The sequence below is a fragment of the Crocodylus siamensis genome, chromosome 5 (genome assembly GCF_052110815.1).
Source record: "Crocodylus siamensis isolate JL-2025a chromosome 5, ASM5211081v1, whole genome shotgun sequence".
NCBI classification, from domain to species: domain Eukaryota; kingdom Metazoa; phylum Chordata; order Crocodylia; family Crocodylidae; genus Crocodylus; species Crocodylus siamensis.
The window spans coordinates 125,820,304-125,835,750 of record NC_143399.1 but is presented as its reverse complement, the minus strand read 5'-3'; the positions used below and the strand labels follow the sequence as shown (position 1 = coordinate 125,835,750).

The 15,447-nt window shown below is 39.6% G+C and overlaps 1 protein-coding gene across 6 annotated transcripts in view; it reads right to left on the bottom strand.

Moving 5' to 3' along the window:
- Positions 1-15,447, bottom strand: part of PDE1C (phosphodiesterase 1C) — a 483,633-nt gene that overhangs the window by 18,577 nt on the left and 449,609 nt on the right. For all 6 annotated transcript variants that reach the window (XM_090050244.1, XM_090050248.1, XM_090050249.1 and 3 more), the window contains one exon: positions 2,300-2,365. In XM_090050244.1, coding sequence (XP_089906370.1) covers positions 2,300-2,365 — 66 coding nt within the window. The remainder of the gene's footprint in view (positions 1-2,299; positions 2,366-15,447) is intronic.

The window sequence follows — 15,447 nt, the reverse complement described above, 5'->3', positions numbered from 1 at the left end:
GTCATTCAGAAGACCTCTTTGTATAATTCATTATGAAAGCATCACAGATTGTGTTATTCATATTGCTATCAGAAGAATGACTGAATTGGCACCAAATTGGCACCAAATAGTTTGGCTTAACAAAACTATAGCAAGACCTAACTGCTGTCCTCGTTCCTTGTGGTGGATGCTACTATTGTTGGTTTTCAAATCAGGTGATCCAACGCACCAGTAGCAAAACAGAGAGGTGAGAAGGCAGAGGGCACAAAAACAGCTGTTGCCACATCTGGCAGGTGGCTTTGCACTGCCCCATGTGCAGCTACCACCCAGGGCATCTAACTGCTCTGTTACACCCTTGTAATAGACCCCTAAACCTTAAAACATGTAAAACATTACTATCCACACATTTCACTAGGGAAGCTAAGACCAGTGAATTTCAGAGAAGTGAATTTACTTACCCAAAGTCATTCAGCCAGTCAAGACCAAAGGGAATACAACTTATATTTTAAGCCACATCATCCTGAGCCATATTTTCTGTACCACACTCTCTCTTGTTCTTAACTAATATATTTTAATTGCCTACTCCCTGACAGCAAATATGACACGTACGTAGGTAGGCAGTAGCTATTGTGTGCAAGTGCTTGTTAGCTTACTGCAGCATAAAAATTATACAGCAACAGGGATGAAAGTCACTGGGTAAATACCATGTGTTAAAACAAATATTTTATTAGGGGAACAGCTCAGTTCTTCAAATAAAATTTTAAAAGAGGGGTAGGGTTAAATTCTAGCTCTGTTGAAATTAATTGTCTGGCATTAAGTGTTGAACATACACAGTAAGTCACTGGGCTTTTAAAGATGAGATGCACTTAGAAGAAAACATATCCAAGCATTGAGGCTTTTAGAGTATCATCTTCAGGAAAGCCGTATGCATTGTCATCTGAAACTGTTGCACACTTATAATGTTAATATAAATGTACATACTTTTAAAACATATGTATAGAAAGAGAGCAAAGTGGAGCCACATAAAAGAACCAGGAACATAAAAAAATATATAGCTAATGCTATACTACATGTTTTTACTGAAGTTGATAATGAGAAATTGCACAGCTTTAGAGAATAATTCATCGTATGTACTGTACTGAACTTTCTACAAAAATCATTTCAGGCAGTTTACATGGTGAGTCTTCAGTTGAACGTTGTGACCAAGTCCTTATTTTTACGTTCAATGACAGCTCATATTTATTATTGAACATGACTGTGTGTGATGCTTTGAGAAATGCATTTTTTCATCAGAAAAAATAACACTTTCAAATCTCTCTTCCATTCCTAATCTCTCTTCCATTCCTTTCAAATCTCTCTTCATTGCTTAGCTACAATGAACAATCCTTATAATTTATCGGGCTAAGCCAAGAACAACCACCTACTGAAAGTGGCATTGTGTTGTCATGTAAAACTATCATACTGCATTGCCAGCAGGAAGCACTATATCAATGCCAATGAAAAATTTATTTTAGTTAAGTCCTTGTAGGAATTAACTGTATACTGCTGTCAATATGCTGAGTTTACTGTATCATGAATACCTGTATTTCCATCCCAGCATCCACTTGCTTTAGGTAGTCCTCCAAAAATTTCTGTAACAAATTATTTCCCAAAGTCTTTCCAAACTGAAAAATCAGCCACTTTGTTTGGGTTTTGTTTCTATGTCGCATTCAACACATTTAAATTTTGAGTACCTTCTCATTCATTCAACACCAGCAAAGTTGAATGCATACCCTTAATGCCCCTCCAAGCTAAGGCTGTGTCTTGAAAAATAAGTCATCATTTTGTGTTGCTTTGTTTCCCTTTCTTTCTTTTGTGCATGTGTGAGGCAAAGATGAAGGGATTAGGAAAGCTTGTAACATTTGCATAGCAAGGATAGCAGGATCTTGGAGGTAACGGTGGGAAAATGCCAGAATAGCTACGTAAGTATCACAGAACAATATTATTTCCTTTCAGTACCTATACATGGGTGACAAAAGCCAAGACAATTTTTCTTACCACATTCAGCAAGCTAAAATAGTGGAGTCTCCAGAAAAAAAAAAGGAAAGATATTATTTAAAAATATGTAAGATGCAGCTGGGGAAAGCTAAGCGATGGAACAGCCAGTCAATCATTGTCTCAAAATGGGAGTGAAGTTTAAGTGGTGGATAGAAGTGTGCGAGTCACAGAATTCCTAGAGGAGTTACTATCTATGCGCCCATAAAATACAAACATCCTTCTGATTTCCTATTTGAAGGGTTGCACATACAGAAAATGTTCCAACAGAGTAGTACCTACTAACCTGGCAATGTAAGGCGGTTTGTCGACGAACCTGAGCCTGGTGCGTCATTTGACAGTCCCTTAGACCCTTGAAAAAGAAAAAACTGTTTCAGCGGTAGCAGATGAATAGCGGTTCCTGAATTTGTACAAATGCCTTCTTATGCTGCCACAGCCACTTCAAATTATCAGCTTATTTGTGATGTGTTTTCTTGACTTTTCCTTAGTAATTCTAATCACAGGAGTGAAGCTAACTTCCTTCCAAAACCAACAGCTGTCTCAGCCCCTTTTGAATTGAGAAGTGCCAACATCATACGCTTCTTCTCTTATTAAAGAGAGGGTAAATATTATTTGTAGATTTTTCCTCCATTTTTCCAATGCATAGTGCTTTTGAACAGCCATAAACTTGTTTACTTTAACAGATCATAAGTCACTGTCAAGATGTTTTGTATCTGGGCACCTTGACTTTGGAATTCACATCTTAATCTGATGTCCACAAGCTGCATGCAGAAAAACCATTTCACTGAGCAGACATTTGACAACGGTTTATTATAATGTGGGAATGGGTTTGCAGGGGACGGGACAGGAGTCTTCCACTTTGCTGTTGCTGGACTATGCCTTTAATTACCTTGCCAAGGCACCTACAGCTAAGTGTCTTACATGTTTAAATTTACATAAATATCGTACATGTGATGCTATGACACACTCAATTATTTTAATAAAGAATTTCAAAAAAGGTTTTCCCATAGTCTGTGATAAAGCTTGTGTGTAGCTGCATGTCCCTGCAGAGAGGAGAGTAAGTTACTGAGTAAACTATTCATTTACATTTCCATTTAAGCAAGAGGCACACTAAAGATGGAGGATACATAGTTAGCAAACAAACTGATTTCTTAAACAAAATACTTGATTTTAGGAAGGTAGACAAGAGTCGGGACAAATTGGCAGAGTAAGCATTTGATACTGAGTCTAAGCTTCCTATGAGGTGTCAGCATCCACTTCTGGCCCAGTTGCAACATTTGCCTCTGAAACTATATCCAAGCATTACAAAAGGTGTGAGGACCCATATACTACTTTGGAGTTCAGACCATCTCAAATATAGTGAATGGTCCCCTCATATTGTGCATACACATGCAAATACATAGTTCTGACCTTTAAACACAGGACGGTAAAATATTGTTTAAGCTGATTAGGACCCACAGTCCAGTTCTGAATTACCACGTTACCTGCAGGAATGGGATGGGTTTGGTTACTTATGAGATCCTGCGTTCTAATCTCAGAGTTGACACCAACTCCTCTTTGTGGTCTTGGGCTAGTTATACTTTCTGCCTCAGTTTTCACTGCCTGTAAACTTGATCTAGCCATGCTTGTGATGACCAATTAGTTGGACAGCTGTACAATCTTTTCAAAATGTACAGTACCATAGAAGTGTTGGTTATTATTATTCCACAAAGCAGCAGATACTGGCGAACAAGTGATAAGTTCCACGGTTGGAGAGGATGCAGCAAGCTATTGAACAAATCCAAGCTTTTCACCATTCAAATTCAAATGGAGTGGAGATCTCATTGCTTTTATTTGGTAATAAGATGAACATACATGTAGTCAGTTACAGAAAAAAATTGGAATGCTGGAAAAATGTTTTATACATTTAGAGACTACAAGCCTCTCTTTCTGAATAAGGAACTAATAATAAATGCATATTGTTTTAAATCATTCTCATAAGAGTTGAGAATACTTTGCATGACACGGACATGATTCATTTCAGTTTTGCATTTTAAGTCTAAACAAATCAAAGAGTTTTTTCTTCTTCTTGTTTTAGGAACAAACTTGTTTGATTGTTGCTTTAAAAATGGATTTTGATTTGTTTTCTAATCACCCGATGCAAAATACATATAACAACCTGCCTCCTGCCTATGTCAATAAGACTCTGGATTACAGGTGTGTATTTGCCTTAGTTCAACAAGACATCTCCTTTATAATTTCTGCTAATATAAAGATACTCTGAAGTATATGTTTAGCTTCATATATAGAACTCCCTGCATAATGCCAGCTGAGAAAAACTATGTTACAAGACCAAGATCCTTGAATTTGGTTAATTTCCCCCTTTTCCTCCCAACATATCATATTAACTTCCCCCCACTTCATCATGACCCATCACTACAAACCTCATTTGGGAGCAGTGAAATCTGGTGTTACAGGTAAGATGATAATTCCATGCTTCCTCTCTGCTGAAAGTAGTCAGCCTAGCAGTTTGTGCCTTTGCTAGAAGTGCCTAAACATCTAAGCTGCTGCAGAAGTAGCGTCATAATTATTTAAATGTATTGTGGTGGAAGCAAGTCCTGCCACACTGAAGGAAGACTCCACTACTCTTATATATTGGCTTCAGCCTGAATTGCCCTGCATTTGGCATGCTGTATACTTGTAAATAATTGACTTTATCATCTACTGTACTCAACAGGGACTGCAATGAAACTCAAAGGAGTGTTAGTGCAACTTTCATTGATTTCAGTGCAACTAGTGGAGTGATTGGGCCCAAGGTGTTATTTTGCTTTAAGCTGATGTTGCAAATGCAATTGCTCTCGTCTGCTGGGGGAGGAGAAAAGGAGAGAGAAATATCAGTGTGAGAATCTGGGTCTACAGACAACCAGAAGTTCTGGTAAAACCCCAACCAGAACCCTACAAATAAAAATAGCAAATATTTAAAAAAATTGTATATAAAATTGTATAAAAATATCATCCAAGCGAGAAGAAAAGGAAAATGCTCACTCTGCCATTCTATCACTAGGATTTATCACTAGACAACACCTATGGCCATAATTAATTGTGGTTTACATATGGACTCCTACAGTCACCCAGCAGAAACTATGGGATTACATGTATTCCTCCTACCACAGGATGACTTCTAAAATTGGGGCAACAGTGAATACACAACAATCCTTATACATGCACTCTGATGAAATAAAAACAATACAAAGCCCAATAGCCTGCCATGAAGTGTGTGTGTGTGTGTGTGCATGCACGCACACGTGCATGTGCATATATATGTGTGTTGTGCCTATATATCACTCAGGGTAAATTAATCCACGCTGATATCTGTGCTGTGCTGACTAGACTGTTTCAGATACCCTAATTAGATTAGTTAAAGCTAGTTTGGGTATCACTACATTAGTATGCAGTACGCAGAATTGTCTTAAACACATAAGATGATAAAACACAGTGTCACAGCTCTGCCTTGTTATGAATGGGAAATCTCACTCTATTTTTGCTTGAAAAAAATAAGAAATAATCCAACAAAGAGGGACAAATTGAAATCTGAATAAATAGAAGCAAATTGGCCCTTTTTTGCTTTAATAAGAAAGAAGGTTACCAGGTCAAAACAGTTTGCTTTTCATTCTGAAACTAGTGTTTAGCTATGAAAGAGTCCTGGCTGGTCATCAAATCCATCTTCCTGCAAGAGCAGGGTGATCACCCCCTGAGAGAAAAATGTTAAACTACTACGTGATTTGAGCACACTCTGGGCAATATAATGTAATGAACTGGGGTGATTGTTGACTTCAATAGGAGCAGGGTCAGAGCCTTAGAAGACTGGCAATAAAATCTATCTTTTCTTTCAAGCCATATGGTCAATGTGGATCTCCCCTCTTACCTCTGTAATTTATATAAAGCAGATATTAACATGACTTTATGTTTAATATCTCCATATTTGAGAATCACAGATCTGAGCCCAGCTCTGGGAACAGTGTGAAGTAAGTGGGTAGAAAACACAGCGCTATCATTCTGCATTTCAGTACTGAATGGAGCAACATATTTAAAAAGAATAAGTGGACCGGATACATCCGTTACTAACACATGAAATCGCACACAGACATAAATCAGGAAATGTGCTCCTGAGGTCAATGGACTGACACTTCTATGATATTGGTGCAAGTGTGAGAACTGGGTCAAATGATTAGACAGTTAAAATCATAGAAAGTGCTCATGGAGATATACCAATTTACTGCAACTCAGGTTTTGGCCCTCATGATGAAAGGCCCCATTCAGTTTCTATAATTTTCAAATTTCTAGTTCAATCGAATCCACTTCTCACACCATCAGGTGAAGAAGGCAGTTGTTGCTAAGCAATCCTTTCCTGGGTCAGCTCCTTTCATTTCCTCTGGATGTTTACCTCTAATGTGGTTTATAGGTTGCAGAATTTGCAAAGGGTGAAAATTTAAGGTCTGTATTGGTACTCATTGACCTTGGTATTAGGGAACCCCCTGATGTGTAGGCAAATTTCCACGTAAAAAACTTCAGCAGTCAGTTCTTTGCACAAAGAATCAAAACTGCCCCTTCCAAATCCATGCAAACCGATGACAAAAAGCCTTTGCACCTTTAGATTCCATCTTTTGTATGCATACATGGCAGCTTTTAAAAATTGCATTCACTTTTCTGTTACAAGCACAGAGGCCGGATCATGACCCTTTTAAAGATGGACTCCCAAGCTACCAGTAAATGGATGTTGAAAACAAACAGCTAAAAACAATGCTCCTGTTTTATTTACCCATCAAGGGTAAAGGTTCTGGGTTCTCAAGGATACAATACAGAATATAAACAACTACAGTAAAATAAAGAGATGCATCTTTATGTAAAAAGACTAGATCAGTCTGCTCAGAAGGAAAACTAGATTAGTCTAAAGTAGCTTTTAAACCTGAAATTATAACATTTTTTAGTTACCAACTTGTGCTTTCTGGCATCTTTTTCTTTTGCAGCTGTGAATAATATCCTAAACAACAGATATTTTGTTTAAAAGGAAACACAGAAATCTGCTCTCAAATCTTAGACAAAAAGCTGTGCAGTTCATATCTAAAGCTGGTCAAGCAATAAGAATAAGGATTTGACCATTTGACTTCAAGTGAGACACAAAAAATATTCCCCACCCCCTGCCAAAAAAGTCGAAGTCTTATCTACACATTGGCCACATCTACATGTGCTATTGAGGTGAAGCAATAAGCTTCAGCATGTTTAGCCGGGTCAGAGTAGCCCCAGCTGGCAGCGGGGTCAGGGAGTCAGCCTAGTAGCCCAGGGCTACTCCAACCTGGTTCAACATACTGCAGGGGGGCTGGCTGGGGCACAAGGGTGCTGGGGCACAAGTGTGGGGCTTGCTGGAGCCTTGTGCCCCAGCCAGCCACATCAGTGTCTACACGTACAGTGCTGTGGAGTTAAAACTGCAAGTACTACTATCTATAAGTACTATCCCTCTGTGGAGTTAATTAGTTTCCTGCAACCTAATAGGGCTGCATGTGTAGATGCAAGAGGTTTACTGCAGAGCTAATTAGTCTACTCTTCAGTAAACTTCTAATGTAGATGTGCCCATTGTCAGCTTTCTTGGGAAGGTGCCAGAGTTTTCTCATCCATCAAAACATTGCCTGAGTGCAGACCTGAAAACTCTTACTCTTTAAATCAGGGGCGGGCAATTATTTCGGGTGAAGGGCTGCTTACTGAGTTTTGGCAAGCCATCAAGGGCTGTATGACAGGCAGCCAGGGGCAGATAACTATTAATTTTCAAAAAAAATTTAGGGGCCCTACAGGCCAGATAGAATGACCTGGCGGGCCGCATCTGGCCTGCAGGCCACATTTTGCCCACCCCTGCTTTAAATAATGTGGAATAAAAAATTCTGACATTGTATAAGGATCAGAAAAGTTCCAGAGAAGTGTAGGCGCTAGTGAATTATCATGATGATCGGATCCTTTAAAAGACATTAAAGAGGAGAAATTGGAGGACATGCCCATCGACATCCCCCTGTTTGCAAGGTGTAAGTTTCCTGGGTTCCCTCTCCCTGATCATAAAGTTTCTCAAAAGCCCATGAGGTATGCTGCTCATCAAGTACGGTAATGTTTTGTAAAAAATTCGAATCACATTCTCATCCTAGAGCTTGAAGTATACTTCTTATTATACATGACTTTGAAACCTAGGTCTCACTCTATTACTTCCCTATGGCATTCAGTTGTTCTCATGTGCATGTAGCTCCCATAACTGGCAATGGGAGTTAGGCCTGAGGTGGGCCAGCAGGACATGCCTTATGTTTTCAGTATTCTAGCTTAGTATATACTTGTCTGCAGGGATAGTAAGGCATCTAAAATTTTATTTTCATGACAGAGTGGGCATGTCTACACATGCATTTATATCACAATAATTTACTGGGCAGTGAGTTACTGTACAGTAAATGGAAATAGGCCACCATGTACATATGCAGGTGTTAAAGTGCATTAACACTGTATTCACACAAACACAGTGTTACTGCACAGTAACTAACTGAGAGTAAATTAGATATCTGCATGATGCAGGTATCTAGTTTATGCTCAAATTAGTGTAAGTGGCCATAGTTACTGTGCAGTATGGGTGTTCATGTGTAGCTGCATGCCCATACTGTGCAGTAATTTAGGTTACTGCACAATAAATATGCACATGTAGGTGCACCCACAGGGAATGAATAGCAAAGAATTAACAACAGAAATCCTCCCCCGTGTTTCATATACTGAAGATTAGGTCTGTGTGAAGTGGCTAGTATTTGCTTTGGATTCAGATTCGGCCAATTCAGGGGACAGTGATTCAATTTGGTGATTTGAATCACTGTCCTGATTCGATTCAGACAAATCTGCTTCAGAGATTGGATTGCTGCCAAATCTCTGAATCAGCCAGGCCCATCCCCCACCAGCTCTCCCAGTCCAGCAATGGCTACCCCGCCCACCCCAGCTCCCAGCTCTATAGAAAAAAAAAAAAGCCCCAACTCACTGGGTGCTGCCAGGTGGGGGGGGGCAATCCCCACCTCCCCCCCCACTGCCCCATGCTGCATGGGTGGCTATGAATGCTCCCCCAGCCCTCCGTGGGTGCCAGCTCCAGCCCTTTAAAGAAAGAAACCCTAAAAAAAACCCCCGAACTCACTGTTCCTGCCAGCGGGGGTGATCCCCACTGCCCCCCACTGTCCCGTGCCACATGGGGGCTCTGCATAAGACCTGCCCCCAAAGCCCTGAGGCTGCTGCAGGAAGAGTGAGTCCTGGGGCTTGTCTCCATTTTTTTTTCTTAAAGGGCTGGAGCTGGCTCTGGCAGGGCATCTGTGGGGGGGTGGGCTGGGAGAGTGGTGGGGGTTGGGGGGCTTGTGCAGAGTCCTCCATGCAGCATGGGGCAGTGTGGGGCAGCAGGGATTGCCCCCCCCCCGCCTGGTAGCACCCGATGAGCACCAGGGCTTTTCTTTAAAGGGCTGAGAGCTGGGGCAGGGGGGCAGCAGGCATGGGAGGACTGGGGGGTCGGGGGGACTGGTGGAGTAGGGTGGTTGGGGAGGCTGGCAGGGGTCCTCCATGGTCCCCTCCCCCACCCCTAGTACTTACCATCTTAGAGTGGCTGCAGCTCCCTGCTGCAGCCACTGGGGACTGCCTGAATCATCAAAGCTCTCCGAATCTTTTCCAAAGATTCGGAGAGCTCTGAATCAATTCACACCTTTTAATTGGTTCCCTGATTCAATTCAGATTTGGAGATTTGGCCGCTGAATTGGGCCAAATCTCCTCCAAATCTAATCACCACCTCAAGCTTCACGTAGCCCTACTGAGGATACTATATTTTATTAGGCCCATAAAGATCCATTCATCCTCGTATATGGAACCTTAGTTTAATGCACTCATAGAAATCTTTCGTGAAATAAGAGAAAATTAAATGGAAGAAGTTTTGCGATTTTTAACAAGCAGGTAGCATCTCTTCTGCAGTTTGACTGAGAGATGACAAGAGATATTATTTCTTGCCTCTCCGTGCACTAGTACACTACTCCTGAGTGTTTCAATAAGACAGGTTTCAGTGAGAAAGGAGTACCACTGAGTAGGGTCAATTAGGCTCAGATCCTGAAAAGACAATCATATAGATAAAGCTTTTCATCTTTACCATTCTATTGGTAGTATCTTAACTCCCACATTTAAGTTGTTTGTAAAATGAGTGATAAGTTTATATTTAATTTTGATGATATTCATATGAGGTTTTATGAGTTTATATTCAGATTTTTAAAGCCAGAAAGAACCAATAGTCTAACATCCTATATATCATTGATCATTACATTTCACTCAAGTACCTCCATGGTAAGTCCACTAACTCGTACTTGGCTAAATTATATCTTCCAGAATAGGATCTAAACATGATCTGAAGTCATCAAGAGATGAAAAATACATTTTGGGGGGGCAGTTTCTTCCAATGGTTTATTACCCTAACTGACAGAGGAAAAAACCTTACAGCCTGATGTTGCAAAATTGGGCTAGTGGATGACAGCCAAGAAATGGTTGAGCATAAATAAAACAGTCTCTTTTCATTGCTCAAGAGCAAGGTTTCCTAAGAAAAATAGTTATAGTTTGAGATAAATTAATTTTTAAATGATTTCAGTTTTAATGATCTAAGCAGCTTTAGTACATTAGGTGGGGATGGTTTTTTAAATACAAGCTAAATCTTCTACCATTGCTTCAGAGCTTATGCACATGAAACCCCCAATAACTTCAATAGGAATTTCAGCTGAGAGTAGGTTGAGCCAGCAGTGCAGCGTTTGCCTCCGTGTTATTTATATGTTGTCATTGTCTCTTTAGAGAATTTAACAATGATGGAAGGTCAAACTATAGCTGCTCTGGGTGTGGACCACGCTGAAGCTGATAGAGAGTCTGAGAAAGGAGCACCTGCAGAGCTGGGGTTTAAGGAATTAGATTGTTCTGGGTTCTTTTCCTTGTATGAGAAGATCTAAGATAGAGGGACCAGCTGATGAATTCCTGACTCTTGATTCACTACAGTAGTTTTTTAAAACACATTTCTTCCAAGTAAAAATATTTTATTAAGTGTTATTTTGTTCCGAGTATGAGACAAACCAAAACTAAATCTCTAACTTGGAACAAACTCATATTACGGTGTGTGACATAAGAATTCAAACATGAATCTTAATGTTGCAAATGGCTCTTGCCTTAAATAATGGGCTGAACCCAAAACCTGGACACAAACGCTCCTGAGATCTAAGGAGTTCAAAGTTGAAATCTAGATCCAGATAAAGCGGAGTTTTGCTAATGTTAAGTGAGACTAATACAATGTATGGCAACATTTCCTACAAGCATCCTAAACTTTGTTCATCCCTGTGCATTTTCATCTTAAGTAGAAACAGGGATTTCAATTCTAATATAGGTTGGTGGTAATATAAAGTCCTGTGCTTTTGAACATAAAATATAGATAAGTTGATTTCTTCTAGGCTAGTGTTTTCCATCTTTTCTATGAAGTAGAAGGGCATGAAAGCAGTCCGACTCATGGTAAAATAGGTGACTAACACACCAAGACTACACACTGAATAAAAAAGAACCAAGAAAAACAACTTGTGTGTGTATGTGTGTGTGTTGAATTACATGTAAAACAAGTAAAATTAAGCTGTAATGAGCTGGATTCTTACCAAGCTGAAATTTAGCAAAGCATTTAAACGTGTGTGTTTAATGCTTTTCATGAAAAGGATACTTTGCTGAACCAAGGCCTGAGCGAGTTAGTGTATAGTTCATCTTGAAAGCTCGGCCAAATTCACTGCTGGTGTCAGCATGTACAACTCTATCAGCTTCACAGACTTGTACCCACTGACTCCAGCAGTGTATTTGGGACACACTGTTTTTCATCTTTCTTTGTCTGACCAGACTTTTGTAGTTACAATTTTCCTATCCTTTGACTCAGCCATTCAATCAGTGATGAAAGAAATGTCCCACTGAGTTGAAAGAAGGAATTGATCTGTGTGATTCCCTGCTGCCCTCTTCCTTTCAGTCCTTTGGGTCAGATAAAAGTAGTTACAAGCAGCAGATGTGAGAAATAGATCGTTATTTGTGATTACTAGCTATGGAAGACATCACAAATCGCACATCCCCTTAGAGACTGAGGGGGCAACTGTCCCCTGTGAATGTAACATTTGTGAGTCATTACTTTTTTTCTGTTTTGCTAAATGTATAAACAAGATAATTCAAAGACTGAATGAATTTGCCTGCAAAATAAAAAAACAAAAAAAGCCATCCATATCATCAGATAGTGTCACAAAAAACTGTGTAACAATATGAAATCCTCATGAGCGTGACATAAACCTGACAGTCTACAGATTCTGAAACTCACAATGCTTATGAACAAGATCCTCTGTAGCAAGGCTAAAACTGATATCATGTTGTCTGCTTAGCAGCCGAAAAAAAAAGTGCAATAATTTCAAGCCTCTTTCCACATGGTTTGATTTTCTTATTCACCATTTCATCCCATGTTTCATACAGTGGGGTTATAGCAAAGAGCTGTGTTGGCTTCTAAGAGGGTCCTCATTTATTTGCTTGGCCTGTCCAGAAAGCGGAGTCATTTTGTTAAGGAAAAAACCCAACAAACTGAAGAAACAAAAACAAACCGCATACACACACACACACACACAAAGAAAAAAAGAGAAGAAAAAGAAAAAACAATCCCCAAAACCCAGAGTCATTAACTGTGACGCAGCCAGTGGGAGGAGGAGTGTTTTGAAAGCTGTAATAACGCCTTCCCCAGAAACTGGTCTATTCGGAAGGAGGAGAGGAATGAAGAAGCTCAGCTAAAATGATGAAAGAAATTTGCAGTCTCTTTTATATATATTTTTATTCTTCTGTATCTGGAAAAAAAAGAGAGAGAAGAAAGTGTCAATGCTGCCTTTTCTGCCCAGTGTCCAAGGAGCAGGAATCTGGGAAAGAAGAAAAAGGGTATCAGTTTAGACATCCTTATTCCCTCCAAATTGCACAGCCTCGCTTAATTTCAAAAAGGTCACAATGGGCACTGCAGCATCGACCTTTTGCTTGCTTGATTTAGAGCAATGTGCCCTCCTGCATACAGCGGGGCAACTGTCCGCCCACTGAAATCAACACAAGTTTGATTGCAACAGGGTCAGATTCAGGCTCCGTGAAGATCATTTTAATATTTTTCAGTTTCCAGCACTCTGACCACCCTTGCTTAGCAGCCATTTCTGCATCTCTTTGACTGTAAAATGGGCATATGTATATCCATGTGGGGAGTGAAGGCTTTCCACATGAAAAATGCACTCTAAAAGGCTCCATTTCACAGAGAAGCAATGGCTTGCAATAAGAAGATTCAGTGCACAACTTCATCATATATGGGTAGCTGCCTAACATCTCACACAAAGCATTTAGTTTATGCACTTTCTGAATTCAGAGTAAATAAAAAGCCAGTTTAGCAGAGTGGATTTAAAGCACTAGCTTGAATTGGATCACAAATGTGAATGAGTTTTGGTGGCTGCATTCTAATCTCTAGAAAATACTTGTTCACAGCCCCACATAATTCAGCATACCATCAGCCTCTTGTCTAGTACCACATGCCAGGATGTATACAAACGTACATAAATGTACATGCCAAGATGTCCATATGTACAGTGATCTGCATAAAAATTAAGGTATGTTGTAATCACTGTGTGGTTAAGTTTGTTTTGCTTTTGTTCACCTTATAATTAAATTAACCAGAGTCTGTTAGGTTCATAAACATTATATTTATGCCTGAATTACCTAAGTTCACAGGAGATACATTTCTGAAATCACCAGCTCACAAATGCAAGATACCTTTCAGTACTTTCACAAAAATTAAAATTAAAAAAATACCTTCCAGTAGCAAAATAGAGTGAATATTGATTTTTCATGGTATTTTATGCTATTTTTTCCACACAGCACTGGTACCTATTTTGCTGTGGACTTATGGTAAAGTGGGGCATATGTGAACAAGTTCTTTGAGGGAGATTGCTCTTTTTAGACAAAATAGAACAAACATTGGTAGACTAGGTCATTCTATTAAACACTGAAAGATTTGAATTGTATATTTGTCTTGGATAACTAAATCATTGGTTTTTCTCTGCTCCCACCATCTCAGAAACCTCAAATGATGAGCTAAACCTGACAGAAGAGCTAACTGGGCAAATAACAACTCAAAGGTTCAAAAGTAAAGTGTGCTGAACCAAATTCATCCCTGATATAGTATCTCAGTTCACTTCACTGATTTCAATGGAATTATACTGCACGTGACTCTCCATACTGAACTGCTCTCCCTGGAGATGTTTTGAGAAATCAAGAAGCATTTTTCTTTATTGCCAACAAAATAGAACACTTATCCAATAGCCAACGACCCCGCTAGCAGCCTTCCTGGAAAACCACAGGTTAATTAGACAAGGGTCAAGTGAGTTTTGAGATTTTAGGCTCCTGTGAATAACCAGTATTTTCAGCATCTACCCATATCAGCTAGATGAAGTTGATGGGTTGGATAATTAATTCTATCCAATAAAACCCATCTCACATACAGTTTACATATACTGTAATCTCTTCTTGCTGCAGGAGTGATTCTGTGCCACATTTTTTTTTCTCTGTCACCATCCATAAAGATGTTTTCTTTTAGACAAAGACCATGGGGTTTGCAACCTTAGGTTTGCTTTCCTGACTACATCTGAGACAAAAAGATATTGTGTCTGCTGAGTACACAAAACACAGCAGCTGTTGCACAAAGTACCTGTCCACAGATATGTCTCATACTCTTTTATTGTGCACACAACACAGGGACTTTTCATATTATTATGTTCTGTGAGTTGCTGAATTGATTTAAAAATAAAAGAAAACCTGGATATTCCACCTACCAGTGTGATTCCCAAGAATGTACAATTGAGAACTAGGCTTCACTGGGTTTCTAAAGCAAATTACACCTCCAGATCCACTGAGAACATCATATAATGTCTAACAACAACATCATATGTCTCCGTTGCTTCCTATATCTAAAGGAGCTCGATCTGATTTACAAATGTTAACCTGACCTCATAACAGCCCTGTAAGAAGCTTCATTACCCTCATTTTAAAGAGGAGCTACTAAAGTACACAAGGTTAAGGGCATCATTTAGCAGAAGGACTGAGCCCACATAAGGCCAAGTGAAGTCAAATGAAGCTGTGGGTGTTCAGTTCTTATTTTGGAATATCAGGCTTTAAATGATCTGCTTATGGTCACACAGTAAGTCTCTGGCAGAGCTGTAAGCAGAAATTACTCCTGTGCTAGTCTTTAACCACAAAACTAACTTTTCTTCTCCACTCACTGGAAGGAAAAAATTCCCCATATTTTGAAAGTTCTTTGTGGGGAAAAAGAGTACTTATTGCTTTTCATGTCTATCC